The 25,053-nt window shown below is 42.9% G+C and overlaps 1 protein-coding gene across 4 annotated transcripts in view; it reads right to left on the bottom strand.

Moving 5' to 3' along the window:
• Positions 1 to 25,053, bottom strand: part of NBAS (NBAS subunit of NRZ tethering complex) — a 366,039-nt gene that overhangs the window by 195,902 nt on the left and 145,084 nt on the right. For all 4 annotated transcript variants that reach the window (XM_040496113.1, XM_040496112.1, XM_040496111.1 and 1 more), the window contains 4 exons: positions 23,192 to 23,275; positions 16,566 to 16,719; positions 11,331 to 11,516; positions 9,460 to 9,633 (listed from right to left, as the gene is read on the bottom strand). In XM_040496113.1, the coding sequence (XP_040352047.1) occupies positions 9,460 to 9,633; positions 11,331 to 11,516; positions 16,566 to 16,719; positions 23,192 to 23,275 (598 nt within the window). The remainder of the gene's footprint in view (positions 1 to 9,459; positions 9,634 to 11,330; positions 11,517 to 16,565; positions 16,720 to 23,191; positions 23,276 to 25,053) is intronic.

The raw sequence follows: 25,053 nt of genomic DNA on the forward strand, positions 1-25,053 counted from the left end.
AATAATTTCCATAAGACCTAGTGGGGTTCAGCATTTTAGCAGAAATTCACAAAACAGATAAGAAAGTGATGGAAAGAAGCTACCAAAGGCATCTATCGTCTCGCTGGAAAAATCACATGGATGGACGGAAGAAGAAACATTCAAGGTTATGAGGAAAGTACAGTTTTCTGAGGTAGTATGGTTACAGGAGTTCTACAGATTTCTTCAAGGTGTTAAGAGAAAAACATCCCATTAACTTGACATCGACACGTGACAGTTATCCAAGGTTGCAAAGTGACAGACTGGTTAAAGAGACAAACAGGGCACAGTAAAAGTCATTATTGTTTAATTAAAATCGCTAACTTTTCCTGATTTCTTACTGTGTGCCAGGTACTATTTCTATGTGCTTCACACGCATGAATTCTCAATTCCTCAAACCACCCTGTAAGGTTAATACTAGTTCTATTTCGATTCTACATAAAGGGGAAACTGAGGCCCCAAGAGGCCCTATAACTTGCTCACGGCACAAAGCTGGCTGTGGTCAGGCCAGGAGTCAAATGCAGGCAACTGGCTGCAAACCCAGGGCTAAGGATACCTGCTCTCACAGCCCCACAGCCTGCAGGAGAAGCCCCTCAGCCCTGCAGGAACCGGCCCGCGGGAACATTTCACAGTAAGAATGGGAGAGACTGGCAAAAAGTACAGTATTCAACAACGCACTCCTACAGGAAAATGAAAAAAACAAACCAGTTTGAATGAAAAGGAATAAATGGAAAACCAACTGCAGCAGAAGCCAAACTCTTTGATGTTTCCCTGGATTCCCCTGCTTCCTTTCCTGCCCTCCCTGCGACACTAAAGAATCACTTGGAAGTTAAAGGTTCTAAAGTCCATACTTGATCATATATGTTCAAAATCTCCTGCTGAAAACCCTTTTGCAGTCCTACGATGTGAAAGGTAAAAAATGAACTTTCTGCCTTCCACTCAAGTCCTTCGTGCCTGGTGCCAGCTCACTGCTCTGGTCCTACAAACCTCTATGCAAATTTTAGTTCACTCAAATTCAATTACTTGCCTTCATCTAAACATGCTATTAGTCTGATTATGTCTCCTTGTCGTAGTGTACTTCTCAAAAACTCAGTCTTGCCCTATCTACGACCTCCCTAATAATCCAGTTTTATCTCTGCCTGGCTTGAACTTCAATTGGACTTGGCCAGATTTTTACAGCCTCTTACATATGCTCAATAAATGTTAATCCAAAGACTCTATCCTCATTCTACTCTGATACATAAATTATTTTTTCCTCTTTATATTCCTATGGCATCTTTTTGTTTGCTTCCCATGCCATTCAGTACATCTTTCCTAATGCAATCTATTAGCACATAAATTGTAATGATCACCATTTTAAGGCACTTACCATTTGTGCTCTGTTCATCTACCTACAAGATATCTAACTTCATGAAGTATAAAACACACTTCCTCTTATTTCCATCATGCCTGCCCTAATATCTCAGTAGTGACTATGAAACCATCATTTGCCCTACCTCAAGCTAACAGAAAAGAGCCCCTTTAAAACTTTCTAGGAAGTCAGTGAGTCTTCCCCACCATGAGTAGCAGATTATTCTCCATGCTACACAGCAAGGTAAAGTGTAGGAAGATTATAATTTTATTTTAAAGAACAGTCCTGGGTGGCTCAGTTGGTTAAGCGTCTGATTTCACCTCAGGTCATGATCTCACGGTTCATGGGTTTGAGCCATGCATTTGAACCTGCTTCAGATTCTGTATCTCCCTCTCTCTCTGCTCCTCCCTTGATTGTGCTCTCTCTCTCACTCTCTCTCAAAAATAAACAAACATTACGGGGCGCCTGGGTGGCGCAGTCGGTTAAGCGTCCGACTTCAGCCAGGTCACGATCTCGCACTCCGTGAGTTCGAGCCCCGCGTCAGGCTCTGGGCTGTTGGCTCAGAGCCTGGAGCCTGTTTCCGATTCTGTGTCTCCCTCTCTCTCTGCCCCTCCCCTGTTCATGCTCTGTCTCTCTCTGTCCCAAAAATAAATAAATAAATGTTGAAAAAAAAATTTTTTTTTAAAAAAATAAACAAACATTAAATGAATGAATAAATGGATGAATGAATAAATGAATTATAAATAAATAAATAAATAAATAAATAAATATCTTAAAATTATGCACTACAGGCAAGTAGATGAAGAGCAGATGATAAGACAGGATATCTGGAAAACCCCAGAGAATGAAGCAATACAAGAAACTAGTAAAGGGGCAGAATACAAAATTAACATACAAAATGAATAGCTTTCATATATAAAACCAACAAACAGAGGAAGTGAAGGTAGGGAAAAGTTAATTTATAATAGAAAAAGAGAAAACTAAAGGCTTAGGAATAAATTTAACAAAAAATGTGCACAAGCTACATGAAGAACATTTTTAATACACCTGAAAGACAGTAAAAAAAAAGACAGAATAGAATGATACCCTCTCTTTTTTTTTTACTATGAAATTTATTGTCAAATTGGTTTCCATACAACACCCAGTGCTCATCCCAACAGGTGCCCCCCTCAATGCCCATCACCCAATTTCCCCTGCCTCTCACCCCCCATCAACCCTCAGATTGTTCTCATTTTTTAAGAGCCTCTTATGGTTTGCCTCCTTCCCTCTCTGTAACTTTTTTTTTCCCCCTTCCACTCCCCCATGGTCTTCTGTTAAGTTCCTCAGGATCCACATAGGAGTGAAAACATATGGTATCTGTCTTTCTCTGTAGGACTTATTTCACTTAGCATAACATTCTCCAGTTCCATCCACGTTGCTACAAAAGGTCATATTTTATTCTTTCTCATTGCCACATAGCATTCCATTGTGTATATATACCACAACTTCTTTATCCATTCATCAGTTGATGGACATTTAGGCTCTTTCCATAATTTGCCTACTGTTGAAAGTGCTGCTATAAACATTGGGGTACAGGTGCCCCTATGCATCAGCACTCCTGTAGCCCTTGGGTAAATTCTTAGCAATGCTATTACTGGGTCATAGGGTAGGTCTATTTTTAATTTTTTGAGAAACCTCCACACTATTTTCCAAAGGCACCCGTTTGCATCCCCACCAACAGTGCAAGAGGGATACCCCCTCTTTTTGAATAGGATGACTGGATGTTATAGAGATACTGGTCTCTTGCTCTCTCTGCCCCTCCCCAGCTCATGCTCGTGCATGTGCATGAAATTAATTAACTGAACCTTAAAACTTCAATAAATAAATAAATATTAGTCTTGCTAGGCTAATTTACAAATTTAATATAATCACAGTAAATATAAGCTATTTTATGGAATCAAACAAGTTGCACTACAGTTCAGATGAAGAAACAAACTTTTATAAGGATAGCTTAAAAAAAAAAAAAAAAAAACCTAGGGAGAAAAACTATAAAGGAACACCACCCTTACCAGACTTTAAAAGCACACTATAAAATCTCTATAATTAAACAGTTGGTCCCAGTGTACAGACAAACCAGTAACAATATAAAAACTCTAGGGGAGCCTGAGTGGCTCAGTCGGTTGAGCATCCAACTCCGGCTCAGGTCATGATCTCACAGTTTATGAGTTCAAGCCCTGCGTCAGGCTCTGTGCTGATAGCTTGGAGCCTGGAGCCTGCTTTGGATTCTGTGTCTCCCTCTCTCTCTGCCCCTCCCCCGCTCACACTCAGTCTCTCTTTCTCAAAAATAAATAAACTTGCAAAAAAATTTTTTTAAGTCTAGAATTAGAACTAAATGGAAATCTGATATAAGACAAAGGTGGCATCTCAAATCACTCTAGAAAAGACCAAATTTATAATAAATGGTGCTGGGACAACTAGGTAACCATCTGAGGAACGAAATTAGACCTCATGTCACCACACAAAAGAGTGAACTCCAAGTAGATTATGGATCCACACAGAAAAATAAAATCATACAAGTACTGAAAGAAAATGAGTGGATTCTTCTTTGACCTTGGAGGGAAAGGCTTGCTCACCATGACTCCTAATACAGAGGCAATAAAAAATTGCTCAATTTGTCTACACATAGAGATAAAAATTCTGGCTGACATAACCCACCAGAGACAGAGTCAAAAGATAATCTACCAACTGAAAGAAATATACACAATCCATACCATTAAAAAGGGGGGTAATTATGCCAATGTACCTGAATTTCTACAAAAGCAAAGCACAAAGGAACAAAAATCCAAATGAAAAACGGGGAGAAGACAGGAATGGACAAGTCACCAAAAAAGAGATAATCCCCTCAAATACATGAGGACATTTCAAATTCACTCATAATTAAATGCAAATTCAAACACCCCTGAAATACCACTTTCCACTTCCCACATTAGTAAACATGTTAAACTATGGCAATGAATTCTGTCCACAGAACTGTAGAGCGACAAGCATGGTCTTATACCGCTGGTAGGAATGTCAACTGGACCAACCGTCCCCCGTCCCCACCGCCCCGAAGGAAACTCTGGCAATGCCAACACAACCCTTGCCTGTAGGCTCAGGATGCCCATCGTAGGAACACACCTTGAAGGCACACCAAAGACACAAAACCGGGGCGCCCGGGTGGCTCCGTCGGTTAAGCGTCCGACTTCGGCTCAGGTCGTGATCTCACAGTTCATGGGTTCGAGCCTCGCATCGGGCTCTGTACTAACAGCTCAGAGCCTGGAGCCTGCTTCGGATTCTATGTCTCCCTTTCTCTCTGGCCCTCCCCTACTCATGCTCTGTCCCTCTCTCTCTCAAAAATAAATAAACGTGGGGCGCCTAGGCGACTCAGTCGGTTAAGCGTCTGACTTCAGCTCAGGTCATGATCTTGTGGTTCATGAGTTCGAGCCCCATGTCGGGCTCTGTACTGACATCTCAGAGCCTGGAGCCTGCTTTGGATTCTGTGTCTCCCTCTCTCCCACTCACGCTCGCACTCTCTCTCTCTCTCTCTCTCAAAAATAAACATTAAAGAAAAATTTTTTTAATAAATAAATAAAATAAACATCAAAGACACAAAACCACATGGGAACAAGTTATTCACTATAGCATCATTTGTAATTACAAAATACTAGAAATAACAGAAAGCTGGGGAGACTGAATAAATGAATTTTTACTTTTATTATTTTAATTTATATAGCCTCACATGGCTAGAGGTTACCATACTTAACTGCATGGTAGAGTATAAATTTTTCAGTTCCCTAAGGAGTATGGGCCAAAAGCAGGCAAGCAGGAAATTGAAGACAAGAGTTTAAAGTGTTAAGTAGACTTTCCCATTTATGCCACTGCTGGGATACAGGGCCTACGTCAGCACCCAAAGCTTCCAAACTCAGGCCTCTAGAGGACTGCACCATAGAAATATAGGATAGCTGGAAAGAGGAAAGTCCTTCTGAACCTTGAAACAGTTTGATTCCCCATCAGATGAAAGTGACCTTCATCACTAAGAGAACGACAGGAGGAACAGAAAAACAGGAGTGGGAATTATTTGCAGCATATAGCAAGTGGATTTCCACCAGAATCACTGGATAAATCGTCAAGTGCACATTCCAGATCCCTACCCCCCAAATTCTCATTATATCTGGGTTGGGCCTAGAAAACTGTTATTTTTTTTTTAATGTTTATTTATTTTTGAGAGAGAGAGACAGAGACAGAGACAGAGAGACAGAGAACAAGTTGGGTAGGGGCAGAGAGAGAGGAAGACACAGGATCCAAAGCAGGCTCCAGGTTCTGAGCTGTCAGCACAGAGCCTGACATGGGGCTCGAATCCACAAACTGTGAGATCGTGACCTGAGCCGAAGTTGGTTGCTTAATCGATTGAGCCACCCAGGCGCCCCCACCCCTTTTTGTTTTAAAGTCTTGGGCACCTGGATGGCTCAGTCAGTTAAACGTCCAACTCTTGATCTGCTCAGAGTTTGTGAGTTCGAGCCCCAGCGTTAGGATCTGCGATGACAGTGCAGAACCTGCTTGGGATTCTCTCTTCCCTCTCCCTCTGTCCCTCCCCTGCTCACACTGGCTCGCTCACTGGCTCTCTCTCTCTCTCAAAATAAATAACAATCAAAAAAATTTAAGTTCATAGTTCCCATACACAGATGCATTTTTAAAATGCTAGTACAGCAGACAGAGAACATGTGAAGGCAGAATATTTTATTCCCAAATCCTCTTCATCCAGACTTGCCCAAGTTCCTTCACAAGTTCTACTTTCCAAAGGGCCATTCAAGCAAAGAACAGCAGCTTAAAATCACAGAGGAGTGCTTAAAGTCAGGATGTTATACAAAAGAAGAAGAGTTTGTAGCATCACTACAGTTAAAAGGGCGAGTATGTATCTGTATTATTGTCCCCAAATATGCACTCCCTTCTTCCCAAGACAGGATTATGCTTCCCTGCCTTATTAACATCAGGCTTGGCCACAGACTTCCTCTAGCCTGTGAAATGTGACCGGATGTCACGTGACATACGTTGAGCTGAGTTTTAAGAGTCACTGTGCGGTTCTACTTTGTTCTTTTTCCCTGTGCCACAGCTCAGCAAAGGGGGCCTGCTCTTTTAGCCACGTCCCAGAGCGAACAAGACATGGAACACAAGAGAAGCCCAGCTACAGCCCGTATGACACTTGCAAGTGATGAATATCTGTTCTAACCTACTCATTTGTTAATGCAGCGTAACTTAGTCCAAGCGGTCTGATACAGAAATCACTGCTCCCGTGATATTACTGTAAATACTCTGGGCCTAACACACGGCAGATCTTTTTGGAAAGGGCCAAGTAAAATAAAATAAAAACAATGCTCCAAGCACAATCCTCATAAGCAAACAAATGGAATCAAGTGGCCTAAAGCCTCATAATGAAACCTAGTTTCAGTCCCTCGCTCATCATCTGCCCTCACAAAATTTACTGAGCACCTGCTCTCTACAAGGCACTGACACTGGCAACACACAGATGCAGGGGACATAGAGAACACACATAGGAAACAAGGGTGGGAGAGACAAACACGAGTGTTTTAATAAAAATAAACAAACACCAATTATGAGAGTGTGACATGGGTTATTACAGAGGCAGGGACAAGACCTGTCATAGCACAGGTAAGTCACAGGTGTCCCAGCAGAGGGAATCTTAGACAGCAGGATCTTGAAGGGCAGGCAGATGTCTGCAAGGGGAAGGGAAGAGAAGTTGACCATCCCTAACAAAGGAGACAGTCTATTAAGACATAAAGAGGCATGAAAGACCGAACAAGGTGAAGACAGGGTGAGAAGTTCAGTGTGAGTGAACTAGCACATTCCTTCACAGAGGGAAATGAGGCTCAAGAGGCAGACTAGAAACAGACCACAAAGAACCCGCTAGAGAGCCTAACGTTTACCCTGTGGACATTGGTAAGCCACTGGAGGCTTCCCATAGATCATGATCCATGAACATGAGCAAAGTTCTGTTGTGGAAAGATAATATTGTTAGAAATATAGAGGTTGGATCAGAAAGGAAGAGCCCAGCAACTCCATTGTTCTCTGCTTTGATGTTTACATATTTCAACAAAAGCAAATGACCGTATGTTTTATTCAAAAGGCACATGCTAAATTGCCAAGTAAAAACAACAAAAAGCTGATGACATACAAAGGATTTACAAGACTCTGTAAGGAAGAAGTATCACAAACAAGATTACTAGAAAGAATTTAAAGTCACTTCCTTCTTCCTCATAAAACATTCATTTTCAATCCATCCTGCTTCTCACATTGTGTTCTGCGGTCTTAAGCAACCCACCCTTGGCTCACAGTAAACCACCCCAAATTCAAAACCAGAATACTAAACGGGAGCTGCTTATGAGAAGATAGAAAACTTTAAAACGCCAAAGAATAGATATATTTCTGACAAACGACCCTTTCAGAAACCAAAAAATGTGTAAGGTTAGCTAAGCAACGTTTTCCTTTTTTATCTGGATTATACGGCTTAAGACCATACACTTCAGAAGACTTCAGACTGCAATAAAGGTTAGCTCAAGGAAGTGCACTCAATTCGAATTCTGGATTGGAAGAAGGCTGCAATGGCCTCTGGCTTGAACCCCAATCCAACCCTTTGACTCTCACTACAAAGTCAGGGCGTTCGAGTGGCCATGCCACCCCGCTTGAGCCACTGCCAGCCAACAGAACGGGAGCCAGTATCTCTTAAAACAACATATTTGATTTATGGCTAAATTAAGAGGTTATTTACTTTGCTCAAGTATACTGTACTTAACAAAATGACTTATTGCCAGTGAATGTGAACGACTTGAATTCTACAGCAGTACAGAGCTTTAAACACAGCTGACCCTTGAACTGTGTGTCCACTTATATGCCAATTGTTTATAAATACGGGACAGGACTGTAAATGTATTTTCTCATCCTTATGATTTTCTTAATGACCTTTTCTTTTCTCCAGCTTAATTTATTATGAAGATACAGTACAGAATACATCTAACATTCAAAACGTGTTAACCGGCTATTTATGTTATTGGTAAGGTCAACAGTAGGCTACCGATAGTTGGAAGTTTTGGGAGAGTCAAAATTATAAATGGATTTACGGGGCGCCTGGGTGGCGCAGTCGGTTAAGCGTCCGACTTCAGCCAGGTCATGATCTCGCGGTCCATGAGTTCGAGCCCCGCGTCGGGCTCTGGGCTGATGGCTCAGAGCCTGGAGCCTGTTTCCGATTCTGTGTCTCCCTCTCTCTCTGCCCCTCCCCTGTTCATGCTCTGTCTCTCTCTGTCCCAAAAATAAATAAACGTTGAAAAAAAATTAAAAAAAAAAATTATAAATGGATTTTCACCTGCGTGGGGGGGCGGGGGTTGGTGCTCCTAAATGCTGTGTTGTTTGAGAGCCAATATATAGTAGTCTTAAGCAAATACAAGAGATATTAAGAAAAATCAGAGTTCCTTATGACATCCTAAAGATTTTCATAAGTATTTTGAAGGTCCTAAAGGGTGAGAATCTTTTCTTCTTCTCCTGGTGTTAGGGTAAAGCATACTGGTTAAGAAAACAGCTGTGAAATTAAAATACCTATGTGTGAACCCAGGATCCACTCCTAACCTTGTGACCCTGGACAACTGCCTAACCACACTAGATCACAATTTTCTTTCCCTCCAATATTAATAAAAAATATCTACATCATAGGATTGCTATAAGGATTAAATGGGTTAACACTTGTAGAGTGCCTATCTATAGTAAGAATTCAGTATCTATCAACTATTAGTTTTTTTGGTATTGATATATATCTATATATATATAATCAATATAATAGAAAGTCAACAAACTTATGAGTAAATAAATCAAAGTACATATAAACTTCCAAAAAATTAGTGGACTGAATTGTTGAAACATTTTTAAAGAATAATATGACAACCATTTTCTTGTCTGTTTCAAGTAAAGTTACTTGCAAAGCCTATTATAACAAACTGACAAATAAGACATAATTATGCAGAGGAAGAGGTGCAGAGATTTTTTTAGAAGTTAGAGTTTCTACTTACATCTGGTTTGGAGTGCTGAAATATCTTCAGGGGAAATTTTAAGTCCCCTTTAGCTAAAGTTACTAAATATTCTTTTAATAGCTCATTAGCCACACCAGGAGACTGTTTCTCACAACGATGAAGGAAGGGAACCATCCACTGGTAGGCACTTGTCACATACTTGTCCTCAGAACACTGAAAATACAATCAACCAAAACAAACACACATTAAATACCTATCATACCAGACAACAAGTTCAAGAGACTGATGTTAAAGAGTTGAAGGCCAACACTTCCTAAAACAGACACTCTGGTTCACCTCTCCCAGGCAGCCTGAGAGGTAGCAGAATGGCCTTCTGCCTGGGGCTTGTACAGTGGACAGCACTTGGGGCCCTCTCTTCAGGACCAGGGCCACTCTGGGTCCCTCACAGCCTATGCCCAGCTCTGGAAGACAAAAATGTTACTACTACTGCTCCAACATGAGGTCTCCCAGAGTAAAGAGAGGTTCCACCTGCAAAAGCGTGTGTGTGCATGTGTGTGCGTGTAAAAGATGTCTCGAGAGAGGTGGAGAGAGAACAAGCGAGCCCAGAGATGGGAAGAATAAAACAGAAAAAAGCAAAGAGACAGAGGAGCATAAAAAAGCTCTAGAAGGGGGGCGGCTGGGGCTCAGTTGGTTGAGCATCTGACTCTTGGTTTCAGCTCAGCTCAAGATCTCACAGTTCATGGGTTCAAGCCCCATGTCGGGCTCTGCACTGACAGTGAGGAGCCTGCTTGGGATTCTCTCTCTCCCTCTCTCTCTGCCCCTTCCCACACTCTCTTTAGCTCTCAAAATAAATAAACTTAAAACAAAACAAAACAAAAACCTCTAGAAGACAACTACTTCAGAATAGTCTCTGAATCCCAGAGTCTCTCCCTTCCTTTTTCTTTTCCTGTTTTGTTTTTCCCCGTTACATCCACCTTCACAAAACTCCAAATGACACACATAATTTTACTCATTCTCCCTGACATCATACAATTCCTTCTTTTAATTACCCCAGGAGATACACCTAAATCCCCTAAGAGGAGTCTTACATGTAACACAAATCAATTCTCACTGGCTGGAAAATCAGTGGGGGAAAAAAACTAGTAAGCAAATGGAAGGCAGGGCCAGAGGGAGAGAGAAAAGGCTGACTGAGAAGAGGGAGAAAGAGGACAAGAGAGAAAAAGGAAGGAAGACGAAAAAGAAAGTACATGAGAAAACAAGAGAAGAGTCAGGGAGAAAGGAGAGCCCGTGGGGCAGTGCAGGGACAAGGATCCCATGCCTTACCGGGCCACTTGGAACCAGTCTGGCCCGTGACAGCTGGCCCCCCACAGCCCCACCGTTCTGATCTCAAAGGTGCCTCTCTATTCAGTGGGTTCATGAGAAACCAGGTTCTAACGTTGGGGGGTGTTTCCTCCCCACGGTGACCCGAGAAGAATCTAAAAGTGGCTGGGCAAACCCTCCTGAACTTACGAGCCAGTAAGCCAAGATGTTTTCTTCACACAAGCACCCAGCCCTCTGAATCCAGTACTTTTGTGTAAGCAAAACAGAGAAGTAATTGGGAAATTTAACATAGTGAAGGCCTAGAAACAGGACTCCTAGAATGACCAGCTAGTTTAGAAATCTGCTAGCTAAAAGAAAAAAAGAAGTTATATACAGATGATTATGAATAAAGGGCAAGCAAGGTACGAGAACAGCCAAAATAGTTTGGGATGCCTTCAGTAATTTATTCAAAAACTGGATTTTTTTTTTTGTTTTTTTTAAGTCAAGAAACCTTCCTTTATTTACTAAATTCTCAGGTTTGGAGGCCATTTTATCTTTGGCTTTGAGACCCACGTTAATCCAAGTACACAGAAAGTTAAAATAAAACATACACTACTCATCAGCAATCTTAGTTTTTCAATGTCTTTCATCTGCTGGAGTTCTTTCAGGGTTAGGGTTAAATCGCACCCGGCTTCATAAACCAAGGCTTCCAGGGTAACCAAATTATCACAGAGAACCAGCAAACCGGGAATGTTCCGCTCCATTCCAAGTCGAATGAGTGACAATGCACAGTCGACCTGAAACAGAAAAGCGACAGGAAGACTGAGTGTTTCATCTCCCACATCTTCTACAGTCAAAGCCTCCTGTACAGAATCAGACTCTTGTGATCATCTTCTATAAGATTGCATTATCAGTAACATACATTTATTTAATACAAAAACATTAGAGTTCTTTAGCAAATGTATCAGCAAACTGTTTCAAAAGAATCAGTAAGAAATACTGAAGATAATGAAAGACAAACATCTTAAACTCATAGAGCATGACAGTTTAAGAGCAATTTCATATATATTTGTCTATTCTTACGACATTAACACGGGGGGCGAGGGGGAGCTATTTAGTGATAATGCCAAATTAATCCTACTTTCACTATATCATTCTGCTCCAAAAACAAAATGTTTGCTTTCATATTCCTGTTCACTACCTACCCTTCCACAGTGCCTCCTATATAAAAAAAATTCAATAAATAGTTGCTGAATGATGAACTCCGGTAGACACTTTCTCTGTCTCCATTCAAATATTTGCCCTTCACTGAGACCAAGACGAAGTATGATTTTCCTAGACATGCTCAGGACACAGCAATTTGACTCACTATCACTTGATTGGGTTTATGAAAGGACATAATTCGGGCTGATGGCAAAATCATCTAACGTGGCCTTAACTCACCGCTTCTCGTACTACTCACTTACACCCTCATCCTAGACTACCAGTTATTTCCTAAGGACCTTCTGTGAACCAAGCACCATTCTAAGTGTTAGGAATAGAAAACTGATGAGGTCTCTTCCTTCAATGATCTCCACCTCATAGGAAAACTCACCCAGTAAATCAAAGACTGAATAGAGCAAGGATGAGTGGGGCCTCAAAGAAGGGGGCACATGGCCCACCTGAGAGTGTCACAAAGTCTCCCTGAGGGAGAAACACTTAAAATGTGCTGTAAAGAATCCGTGGATACTGGGGTCACCTGGGGGGCTCAGTCGGTTAAGTATCCGACTCTTGATTTCAGCTCAGGTCATGATCTCGTGGTTCGTGAGTTCGAGCCCCACATTGGGCACTGAGTGAGGATCCTGCTTGGGATTCTCTCTCTCTCTCTCTCTGCCCCTCTCTTGCTCTCTCTCTCACTCAAAATAAATAAATAAACTTAAAAAAAGAAAAAAAGAATCTGTGGATATCAGCAGGTCACAAGGAAGGAGGGCAAGAGAACAGCATGGAAGGCAGAGAAGCGTCCCGTGTTGTGAAAGTACAGTTCATTCTGCAGGATCCCAAAGACTGGATGAAGCGAAGCAATGAGCAAAATGGCTGGGGCAGTAGGGAGGCACCACAGAACAGAGAACACTGTTTACTGAGCTAAGGAAGGGGCAGGTTATCCTGAAATCCAAATACGGCCAAAGGATTTTGAACTGAGGCATGTCAGGAGCAGATGTCCGCCCGAGAAAGAACATTCGTTTAGTAAGTACGTGCTGAATGGTGGGTTGGAAGCGGACTGAACAGGAAGCAGGCAGACCGGTTCAGAGCGCTGCACTTACTGGTGTCAGAAGACTCTCTACTAGTGACAAGAGCAGCACCCTGGGGGACAAAGCCAGAAGACATGGGCCACCCAGAAGAGATGAAAACGAATGGCTAAGACAAGGATGAGGGGAAAGCATGAGGGCATCACAGAAGCCACACAGAGGAGCCTGCGGGAAGGAGGAAGCAGTGGTGTCAAAGGATGAAGCAGTAAAGTAACAGAGGAAGGGGACTTGACATTAAGAAGCAGTTTCAGTGGAATGGCAGGGGTGGCCGGACTCCAGACAAACGAGGAGCAAAGAAACGTGGAGAAAGTGATCGCAAAGAGCGGAGGGGACTATGTCCGAGCTGAGCTGCGACAGAAGGAAGGCAGCTGCAGCCAAAGCCAGGGAGAATATGGCCCTAACTTTGTTGTTGTTGTATTTTAAAAAACAGGAGTGATTTCAACTTTAAGACCAAAAAAAAAAAAAAAAAAAAAAGTTGACAGAGCAGAGAAGGAGAGGTTGAAGCCACTGGGGAGAGAGAAAAGATGACAGACAGAACAGCCCTGAGCAGGGGGGAGTGTGGACTCCAGCAGCCTGAACGCAAGAGAAGAGACCTCTTTCTCTGGGAAAAGCCGGAAAGAGGAAGGACAAAGGGAAGCGAGTTCTCAAGTTTCCCAGTGAAACACAGGCAAATCATCTTCCGGGAATGAGTGGGAATGAGGCCGAGGTGGTAGATCCGGGAAAGCAGAAGCAGAGAAGGGGGAGGGACAGCGCATCAAGGGGAGGCAGGAACAGCAGTATTAAAGGACCACCCTCCAAGCCCTTCTAATAAGACCCAGGCACTGACTGGTACAGATGCAGTGAACAAAGAAGAAATGCATATGGTGCCAATAAACACAAGGGGGAAAAACCATCTGTAGGTAAGGCATGAGGCAAAACAGGAATGATGTGGAAACACCTCAACAGATAAATGCGTTTTTTACCTCATTTCTAGTAATAAAAACACAGGTCATGTCTGAAACGACAGATGTACCTGTATATCAATTAAAAAAAAAAACTATCACATGTGAATTTTCAGAAAGCATGAAGAAAACCTGATGCATGAAACACAACTCTGTGCAACTAATAGTTTGAAGACATACACAGCACATTAGCCATTTGTAATACACTCACCAATTTTGTGACCAGATTTGTTTTTCTAATATCGGCCTTGAAGTTGTGGCTCTCCCAGATACTTACTGAAGTACAAAAGCTTTGGAACCAAATTACTTGACACCTTAAATGAAAGTGGGCTCTAATACAACTTCAATTTGGCCGTGTACCCCAAGCCCTCACCAGATACATTTCACATTATACACATTCTCTAATCCAACAAACAAGTTCTGCTAAAGGCATTTGTAGGCACTAAGGAAAAAGAAGTCCTGCATCAATTAAGTCTCTAAAAATGAAAAAGATGAAACTATGTTAGATACACTTCGTAGCATAAGCCACATGAAACATTAGTAAACAAAATGGAGCAAAAGAGCAAGACTTCTGATAGAAGGGTTTTTAAATAAAGGAAAGGGATGAAGGAATACGAAGCAGATAAATAAAGCACCCCCAAAATCACTTTGCTTCCTTTATAATTATTCCCAATTCCTCAAATGATGAATTTAAGATGTCTACGAATTCTTGCTAGACTGTCAAAAAATTTATATTTCAGGGGTGCCTGGGTGGCTCAGTCAGTTGAGCATCCGGCTTCAGGTCAGGTTATGATCTCCTGGTTTGTGGGTTCAAGCCTCACGTCGGAGTTTACACTGATGGCATGGAGGCTGCTTGGAATTTTCTCTGTCCCTCGCTCTCTCACTCTCTCAAAAATAGACATTAAAAATATTTTTAATTTCAAAGAGCTCTGCAGTCTCCTTTCTGTTTTTTATAGACTTTACCTTTTAGAGCAGTGTTAGGCTGACAGCAAAACCGAGCAGAAAGTACAGCAACTTCCCACACAGCCCCTACCCCCACTTACCCACAGCCTCCCACACCATCTACATCCCCCACCGACACGGTTCGCTTGTTACAATCGATAAACCTGACACATCACTGTCACCCGAGGTCCAAAGAGCACAACGGGAGCACCTCCAGAGGTTCTCTTCCAGCACCTTACGATTCTAGACATTTTGAAACATACTATGGTCCTTAGCCATCTTCAAAAACCTGGAAAGTCCATCATAAATATTCTTGGCCCGCCCCCCCCCCCAAAAAAAAAAGTTTGGTCTATAATAGTGCCATCAGCTCCAATAAATAATTCACCTTCAATTCCATGACTACTAAAAATAGGAATGAGATGGAAGCAGAAATTCAAGAAGACTATCAAATGGAGACACAGAGCTGTGCAATCACTAAGTAGAAATTTAAACAAAGGGATGGAAGTTCCTTCCCACAGTGCTGCTGCTCATCAGACCTTTTAGAATCGGCCTTCCCGTGAAGTGGAAAACTGATGGTAGGATGGGTGGTCCAAAGCCAAGGCCGCAAGTAAAAAGCAAAAGTCATGCATCGGCCGGACCCTGAATGAGGTTTCAAAGTGCCTTCTGCCATTCTTCAGTCTGAATTGCCAACTTCTGTCCTCTAAGCCGAAGACAACTATTGCTGATATTTGCAAGGCCCTCAATTAGCAGAATTGGTAATGTTCTCTCCTGTGTATTTTCTTTGTTTCGTTGACCTTGGTATAAGAAGCAACCCCATGAGGGGCGCCTGGGTGGCTCCATCGGTTAAGTGTCCGACTTCGGCTCAAGTCATGATCTCGCGGTTCATGAGTTCAAGCCCTGTGTCGGTCTCTGTGTCCAGAGCCTGGAGCCTGCTTCGGATTCTGTGTCTCCCTCTCTCTGCCCTTCCCCCGCTCACACTCTGTCTCTCTCCCAAAAATAAACACTAAAAAAAAAAAACTAACCCCATGAACAGGCAGAAAATAAACAGGCAGAAAAGGTAAGTGGCAGGTTCAGAGTTACAAGGCGTGTTAGCAAAGAGTTAAGATGAGTATTCAGATCTCCTAAGCTTCCGTACAATCTGCTCTCTCTCTCCCACAGCCCGTCTGATGCAGTTCTTATGTGGCTCCAAAAAGGCACAGGGGAACGGAGGGAAATTAGGCTTCAACTTAAGGAAAACATTAGAGACAGAGCCTCAAACCCAAATTCCTAAAAAGCAAAATAAAAATCAGCTGCCTTACTGCAAAGTGACAAGGAGCTAATCAGGCATTTCTGGGGTGATACGGTCTTTTCAACTAGCATGGTATTAAGCCTATTAAAAATCTTTGGAAAATCTGGGACAGTGGGCACCATACTTCGCAGCTTACATTTGATTTCAGAGTAAGGTTGTGAACAACTTTTCTTACGTGTATTTGCTCTTTAAGAATCCCCAGAAAGGCCACAAGAGCTTCTGAGGCAAAGGATAAAAGAACAAAAGTAGTAAGAGAGATTCATCTCGTCTCTGCAAACCAAATACAGGCTCCCTGGCACCACCGTCAGCTGCCACGACGTGCCCTGAATCCTGAGGGCCTGACGCGGCTCTGCCGGCCTCGCGGAGTCGCGGCTGTCGTCCGCCCCTCACCTGTCGAGCATAATGCTCTATTTCCTCTGCTCTTGTCTGATACCAGTCCACAACCTTCTCTACCGTGAGCGGCGGCGTCCTGTACCTCAGCAACTCAGGCTGTGCGGCATACAAGAATTCACTTTCATCTTGCAGACGCGGCTCGACCACCATTCTGTGAGGCACAAAAGGAACAATTAGTCACTGGAATGCTGGGAAAAGTTAGAATTTTGTGCAAGTCAGAGAGAGAGAGACAGGAACAGGGATGGGAAAGGAGCGGTCACAGAGATGGGGGTATGGTGTATGTGTGTGTGTACAAAGGGGAGGGTGTCGCGTGTATCTTTTCCCGTATCTATGTGCACACTTACACGATAAATGGGACATGTGGGGGATGCCTAATCTATTTCCCTATTAGGCTTCCCAATGTAAAAAATCAGAATGGACGATACACCAAAACCGCTATGCCACAAATCAATCCAGTGAGTATTAACAAAATCAAAATCAGCCTGGGAGGCACATTTTACGAAACACTTATGGCTGGGTGCCGGCCACAGGCGTACCAAATCAAAATTACCTGTGATGGCCGGCCAGGCCTCGTTCAGGTGAAACACCTCCAGGCGATTCTGACTCAAATATAAATTCAGAAACCTGGTTTTCTCTGTTCATAAAAACCAAAGGAAATATGCCTTATTTGCACTGATAATATACTGTCAGCAGGCATCAGCAATGTAGTATGCTACGGACATTTGCAAAGAGAGGAACGACTTCAGGCCGGTTGCCGTAGATTAAAAAGAAGAAGGGGGGGGAAGGAGGAGGAGGAGGAGGAGGAGACCAAGAGGAATGTATGCATGGATGACACCCGAGGGATCACAAATTATGAGGAGTTTTTGGGAGGATGATCCCGGCCAAGTGGACCATCAAGGCAAGGGGCTTTGGGGTCAGAACTAAAGCGCATGCCATTGCTGAAAGGCATGAAACTGCACAAATTACAGAGCTAACACTTCTCTTAGATTCATTTTATTCAGATAAAATGGGTAAATACTATGCCAGAGTGTTCAAAATAACGTAAAGTAGACATACGACATCGTATGACGGAGCGGGTGCTTAATTTTTTACTTACAGGTATTATTGTTGTTGGAATTGTTAGTAGCTGTAATGTAGGAGCAGACACAAAGCCCATAAAATATCTGGGCATTTGGCCACATGCCTCAGACAGCGTACTGTGCTTATAGCCAGCAGCCCTCTGCCCAGCTGGTCTCACAACTGACATTCACTTTCTGGCCGGTGGTTTTTCCCATCACTACCACGAGAAAGTCACATACATACCCCGAAATCATTAAAGCCACACATGTCAGCAGGGAAAAATACCCATGAGCAACTCTGAGGTCCCCTGGTATTTTCTTCAGTCCTTAGTATTTCCCTCTCAGCACCGTTTGATGGAATCTCACCACATTCTTTCAGAAACAGGCTCCCCTTCCCTCACTCCAGTATGTGGTGCCGCCTGCCGCCCCTCGTCTTCCTGGTGGCTCCTTCTGGGTCACCTCTGCTTGAATAGCCCCTCCAGCTGACCCCTGCATCCTGGCTCCTCCAAATTCCCAGTCTGGCTCTCTCCTCTCTCCTCACTCTGGACTCTCCCTTGGTCTCATCACCTCTGACTCTACAATATCAACTACCACACACATTATTACAACAATGACCATGTTTTACCCCGAACCCACCCTCCGCTCAGAAGCTCTGAAATCCTCCTGCTTTTTGCTCCTCAATGGTTCACAGGCACTTCAAATGCAACAAGATCCAAACTGAACTCATGATGTCCTCAGGTAACAGAGTTACCTCTTTAAAAACAGAAACGTGGCTACATCATCCATGCCTACTTTTAAAGCCTGTGATCCACCACAAAATACTCTAGCCTCCTCTTGGTGCCAATCTCACTCTTACCCTGGGTGCTTCAGCAATCCATGTCCTTGTTTTGAGTCCTTAAAGAGGGCACCGCCCTGAGCCTCCTTCCAACACGCTCTTCCCTCCGCTTAGAACACGCTCCCTCTCTTTTGCCAAACTCGCCCTCACTGTTCAAATCTCAGATTTCACAAGATTTTGCCCGGGACAACCTTCCTTGTCCTCCACCAAGTTGAGATCTCCCTGCTACAGGCCCCCGGCGCCCCAGCCCTTGTCTTTCCTAGCCCTCATCCCATTAGTCATCTACAACAGGACCATTTTCCCCGCCAGGTTATAAGCCTCACGAGTTACAGGGACCGCATCTGCTTTTCTTTGGTATTCTCGCATCTAACAGAGGACAGACGCCAATTAAATGGATAAGCAACACGGTATGTCCTGGAATACTGAACATCTGTACCATCTTCAAAAGCATCTTTTCCTCTGTGAAACTTCTGACTTTTCATTTCTAGTTTTAGGAGTTCTGGCACAGCAAGCCTGGCTTACGTTTCGGCTCGCTGTGGTCGGTCTGAGAGGAAATGCCCTCGTGCCTTTCATCTACCTAGAATCAAGCAAAGGCGCAGGCCGCGGGGACCTGGAAGCGTGGGATGAAGGGTGCGATGCTCTGCCAGTGCTATTCTCTCAAAAGCCCATCCGGAAATGAGAGAGGTCACTGTCAACGGTCTCTCTGCACCTCTGCCTACCACCCTGTCAACAGCACTGACCTCCCGCCGTCTTTGGTTTCCTTACCTCTTCCACCTCTCATTACAATTGTTAAGTGATGACTTCTAGTCCAATATGGTGGATGAATACCATGCATTTAAGGTCCCCTTTTCCCTGCAATGCCCCTGAAATGGCAGCACAGGATCGTTAAGGGGTGTGGGGTGGAGGATGTCCCACACACTCTCAAGAGCTGCAGGGTACATGCTCAGCCACTCCCTTCCCTTCTAGAAACCCACAGGTAAATGGCCAGAACTTAAAAATCAACAAGTAGCTACACAATGGTTATTCAGAGGTACGGAACACAAAAACTATCATCTACAAGAGTTAGAAGTAATTGCTTCTGGAGAGCAAGAAATGGGAGAAGGAAACAAAAGACTGAGGGTTTGGGTTTTGCTGTTTTGTTTTTTTGTTTTTTTTAATTGTCAAGTTAGTTAACATACAGTGTGGTCTTGGCTTCAGGAGTAGAACCCAGTGATTCATCACTTACCTATGATACCCAGTGCTCATCCCAACAAGTGTCCTCCTTAATGCCCATCACCCATTTAGCCCACCTCCCCACCAAACCCCCTCCAGCAACCCTCAGTTTGTTCTCTGTCTTTAAGAGTCTCTTATGGCTCACCTCCCACTCTGCTTTTATCTTATTTTTCCTTCCCCTCCCCTGTGATCATCTGTTAAGTTTCTCAAATTCCACTTATGAGTGAAATCATTTGATATCTGTCTTTCTCTGGCTTATTTCGCTTAGCATAATACCCTCCAGTTCCATCCACATTGTCACAAATGGCAAGATTTCATTCTTTTCCATCACCAAGTAGTATTTCAGTGTGTGTGTGTATATGTGTGTGTGTGCGTGTGTGTGTGTGTGTGTGTGTGTGTGTGTACGTACATAGGCTACATCTTCTTGATGCTTTTTTTTTTTAACCACAGCTTTGTAGAAAAATTTTAATCTACTTGCAAATATATACAACTCTGATTTTTAAAAATGAAAATCAGGGGCGCCTGGGTGGCGCAGTCGGTTAAGCGTCCGACTTCAGCCAGGTCACGATCTCGCGGTCCGGGAGTTCGAGCCCCGCGTCGGGCTCTGGGCTGATGGCTCAGAGCCTGGAGCCTGTTTCCGATTCTGTGTCTCCCTCTCTCTCTGCCCCTCCCCCGTTCATGCTCTGTCTCTCTCTGTCCCAAAAATAAAAAATAAAAATAAACCGTTGAAAAAAAAAATTAAAAAAAAAAAAATGAAAATCAAAAACAGCTTTTAAAAAGCAAACAGCAAAAACACAGCAGAATATTCAACTGCTATTACACTAAAACTTTTGGGGGGTAATAAAAGGTACCTAAGAGTTACCTACTCCATTATCTCAGATATCCAAAATACAACAAAACAAAGAGAAACGGCCAACATTAGCACGAACATTAGAGAGCTTTCGAATGTCATCTGCAATGATCGACACTACGGGTTTTTATCATTTATCAGACAGACCATACATATACATAGCTTCAAAAATCCAAAAGCATGAAAAGACTCCTATCAAAAAGCCAGCAATTCCATACACAGTTGACATCTCTGTCCCCCTCCATGTCTTTCAGCCACGTTCCTGGATTTTCCTCTACACATCCAAACAAACAGTATGTGTGTGGGACTGTTCCCTGACTTCTCTACTCTACCTGCTGTTCAGCAGTCTTAAACCACACAACTTTCCACTCCCCTTACACTCTTTCCTCCCACTGTGGCTATATCACAGTTGGGATTAAACCACTAATTATCTACAGTCTGATTATGTGAATGTTACCTTCTCCTGAGCCACGTGGTACATTATCATAACTATTGTTCTTTTTGAACAACTTTTCATTTTCTGGAGTTAATAAACGCCAGTTGTCCTATGTGTCTCATTCACTATCATATGCATTCACTGCTATTTTTTCCAAATCCTCCAAAAGATGTATTAGTAGCAAAATTTAAAAGCTTTTCCCAAATAGTCAAATACATCAGACAATACACCAGTTCCGTTTTTAAAATTTTTCCAAGTCACCTGGCTCTTGAAGCCATCTACCCCCTTCGCAGTCTGTGCTGGCTGCTCTCTCACCCGACAAGAACACAGCTGTCATCCCAGGCCTTCTCACTGCCATGGCCTATGTTAGAGCCCAGTTCTGAATCTAATGGCTTTCTTTTTTTCAGTTGACTCCTTCATTTTAATAAAACACATCTCCTATGGCTTCCTGGAATGAGATGTACATGGATGGTAAATTTTACAAGACCTTACATGATTAACGTCATACTTGAATGATGATTTTAGCTGCATCAGGATTCCCGATCAAACAGTATGTTCCAGCAAAAGTTTTTCTTCTAGCTCCTAGTGCTGTTCTGGAGATGTCCGAGGTCATTCTAATTCAAACTTCCTTTTATGGAATATGTTTTTCTCTCTGGTAGACAGTGTCCCTGATATTTGGGAAGGTCATGATTGTATGCTTTAGTGGGCATTTCAGTGTGAAAACTCATAGCCTTCAATTATAAATACTAGACTTGAAATATTTATTTCTTCCCTTCTATGATATGTCATCTCTTTCTAGAATGCCTGTAATTTGAATATTAAGCTTGTTTTTTATCTTTGCTTGCTTATTATCTAGCTCTATAATAGTTTTATTCTACTTTCTGGGAAAATTCTTTGCTTTTATCTTTCAACTTTCCTAATTGATAGACACCAACTATCTTATTTTTTTATTTCCCAAAGTGCTCTTAGTTCTCTGTCCCTGTTTTATAAAATCCTTTTGTTATTTCACAACTACAGTATCTTATCTCATGGGCAACAGTAATTATAATTTTTGAAGTTTTCTTTTTGTGTGGTCTCTGACTTCCAGTTCCACCTTCTGTTGGCTTTGCCTTTCCTGTCTGTCCTGCCCACTGACGCCAACCCTCAAACGTCCGGGAAGCTCAGTGTGCTGACAGGACTCGTTCTTTGCTGGCTTCACTGTGCCAGGTAATGCACTGATCTTCTGGGACTAATATCTCAATACCTGGAGGCCTCTTCTCAGACACGATTCCATTTCTCTAGAAAAGAACTCTCCAAACTTCTACTTGGGGAATATGCCTGCACTCTAGGAGCTCGGAGGGGGCGGGTGCCCCTAGGCTCCAACATTCAGACATAGATTTTCACTGAACGCTCAGAATTTCAACCCCAGCACTCCACCCCGACCCTGCACTGTGCCTAATGCCCAGGCAGCTGGAGAATTTCTGGATCATCCTGGAGGTTCTCTGCCTTAATTCATGAATCCAAAAAATAAACATCTGATTTCATGCAGGGGAAATACAGAAGGCTAGATGGTGACAGAACATTTTCCTGACCTTGAGAAGTGAGGACTAAGGGAATTTAACTGCTTTCAGCCCCAAACCTCCTCTACCACCCCTTCACCAGTAGTTGATGCCTCCACATTCTCAGGCTTTCTAAGGTTAAGTCTCACAAAAATAAAAATGCAAATTGAATCAAGAACAAAATTAAAGGAATACTTTAACATGAAAAGAGCTGTATATATAAGGATCATTTGTTTAGAATATTTACTTTGTAGAATTTAATATTCTTCCATTAAAAACACCTGTAACATAGGGCTGCCTGGGTGGCTCAGCCGGTTGGGTGTCCGACTTGGGCTCAGGTCATGATCTCGTGGTCCGTGGGTTGGAGCCCCGCGTCGGGCTCTGTGCTGACAGCTCGGAGCCTGGAGCCTGTTTTAGATTCTGCATCTCCCTCGCTCTCTGCCCCTCCCCCTCTCATACTCTGTCTCTCTCTCTCTCAAAACTAAATAAAAACATTAAAAAAAAATTAAAAAAAAAAAAAACCTGTAACATAATGGAGTAAAATCAAGCCAAGTGTTTAAAACAACCGCACCTGAACTCCCTACATCAGGGACCACCATCAAGTACATGATCGCTGACCACATGCCATGTCCACAGGCCCTCTGTGTGCCCGTCCCAGAGGAACGAAGGTCCCTCACACCAGCTCACCCTTTACCTGCGCTCCGGCTCCTCACACCAATCTTTCTCCCGGTGTTTGTGTTCACGCCAGGGAATGAGCACCAAGGAGTCTCCGTTATAACTTAAATGAAAAAAAAGAAAGTATTTGAAATACACATTACCTCAGTGACTGGCTACACAAGGAGCATGATGCAAAAAGTTTCTCCACAACCTTAAACCCCCCACTCCCATTTATGACATAGTAAGTCAAACACGATACAGGCTACATACAATACGTAAGTGGAAAATACCAAATGGTCGATCTCTCTTGCATCAGAAAATGGTTCAAGAAGAAAAGGATAATTCAAAACAAAAAAATTAGCAAGGAACTGAAGGACAACGCAGGTATATGCTCACTCACCCATGTCAAAGCTTTCATCAAGAGCCTGTGTTGTACGTTCTTAATGTAAACATAAATGTTCCCATGCCCTCAAAAGGCTTAGTCTAACTTCTTGTGATCGTAGAAATGTTCTGTAACTATGCTATCCAACATAGTAACCAGTAGCTACATGCACATGTATTAAGCACTTGAAATACGGCTAAGAGAACTTTATTTAATTTTAATTGGTGCTAATTAAAATTTAAATAGCTACATAAAATTTAATTTAAATTTAAATGGTGGCTACTGTATTTGACAGTACAGACCTGGAGGGAGGTAAATATTGAGGGAAGAAATAATTTTGCAGGTTAAAAATAACACTAAATGCTAAAAGATGCAGATTTCCAGGAAAACAGCACTAAGGGATGGAGGGTACAACATGACGAGAGAGTTCACCCTGCTGCAGGATATATGGGGAAACTGTTAAGTCAGTAAATCCCGAGTGCTCGTCACAAGGAGAAACATTTTTTTCTTTCTCGTCTTTCCTTTCTACTTTACCTATAGGAGGTGATGGACGTTAGCTGAGCCTAGAGCGATAATCACTTCACAATGTATGTAAATCGAACCATCGTGCTGTGGACCCTCAACTTCTACAGGAATGTATGTCATTTATTTCTCGATAGAAGTGGAAAGAAAGTGTATCAGCAAAAGATGATAGCAGGAGAACTAAAAAAGGCAAAAATAAGGCCTGATTGGATGGAATTAGGAATAAATTTAGACAGAAAAGCGAGGTAAAGACAGTAGGGTGCGGGAACAGAGCAGAGCAACAGGCGCATCGGGAAGCCCGGGAAACAGAAGGCTGGCAGCGTCTCGGTGAGCCGTGCGGTCCTCGGCACAGGCCTTTCAAAAGCGAAGCGCTCCAAACGCGAGCTCGAAGGTCCCTTTGGGCCCTAATAGTCCATAAGCCCATGACAACTGAAACATCTGGAATTAAGACAATTTTTTTTAAATGTTTATTTATCTTGGGAGAAAGAGAACACACACACACACACAAGAGCATGGTTGCGACAGAGCAAGAGAAAAAAGAGAGAGAGAAAAAAGAGAGAGAGAGAGAGAGAGAGAATGAGAATCCCAAGCAGGCTCCACGTGGTCAGAGCAGAGCCTGACCTGCAGCTCAATCCCACAAACTGTGTGAGATCATGACCTGAGCCGAAACCAAGAGTGGGATGCTTAACCAACTGAGCCACCCAAGCTCTTTCCCCAAGACAAAAATTGTAAGAACAAATTTCAATTGCTCTGCTTTATAGTTCAACAAAACATCTGAGTATTCATGGTAGCAATTTTCTAAAATGTATCATAGCCCCAGAGAAAGGACTGCACTTCCTGATACCAGGTTGTATTTTGTACTTTCCTCTCTTACTAGGTAATGTGGCATGCCTTGCACAAGAAATACTTTGTAAACATTTGAATACTACGTAGATGGAGGGACTAGTCCTCTGGACAAGCCCGTGGGATGGTTTCAAGTAGAAGAGGGAAGCCAA

The sequence above is a fragment of the Herpailurus yagouaroundi genome, unplaced genomic scaffold (genome assembly GCF_014898765.1).
Source record: "Herpailurus yagouaroundi ecotype Mexico unplaced genomic scaffold, PumYag 188, whole genome shotgun sequence".
In the NCBI taxonomy this organism is placed as follows: domain Eukaryota; kingdom Metazoa; phylum Chordata; class Mammalia; order Carnivora; family Felidae; genus Herpailurus; species Herpailurus yagouaroundi.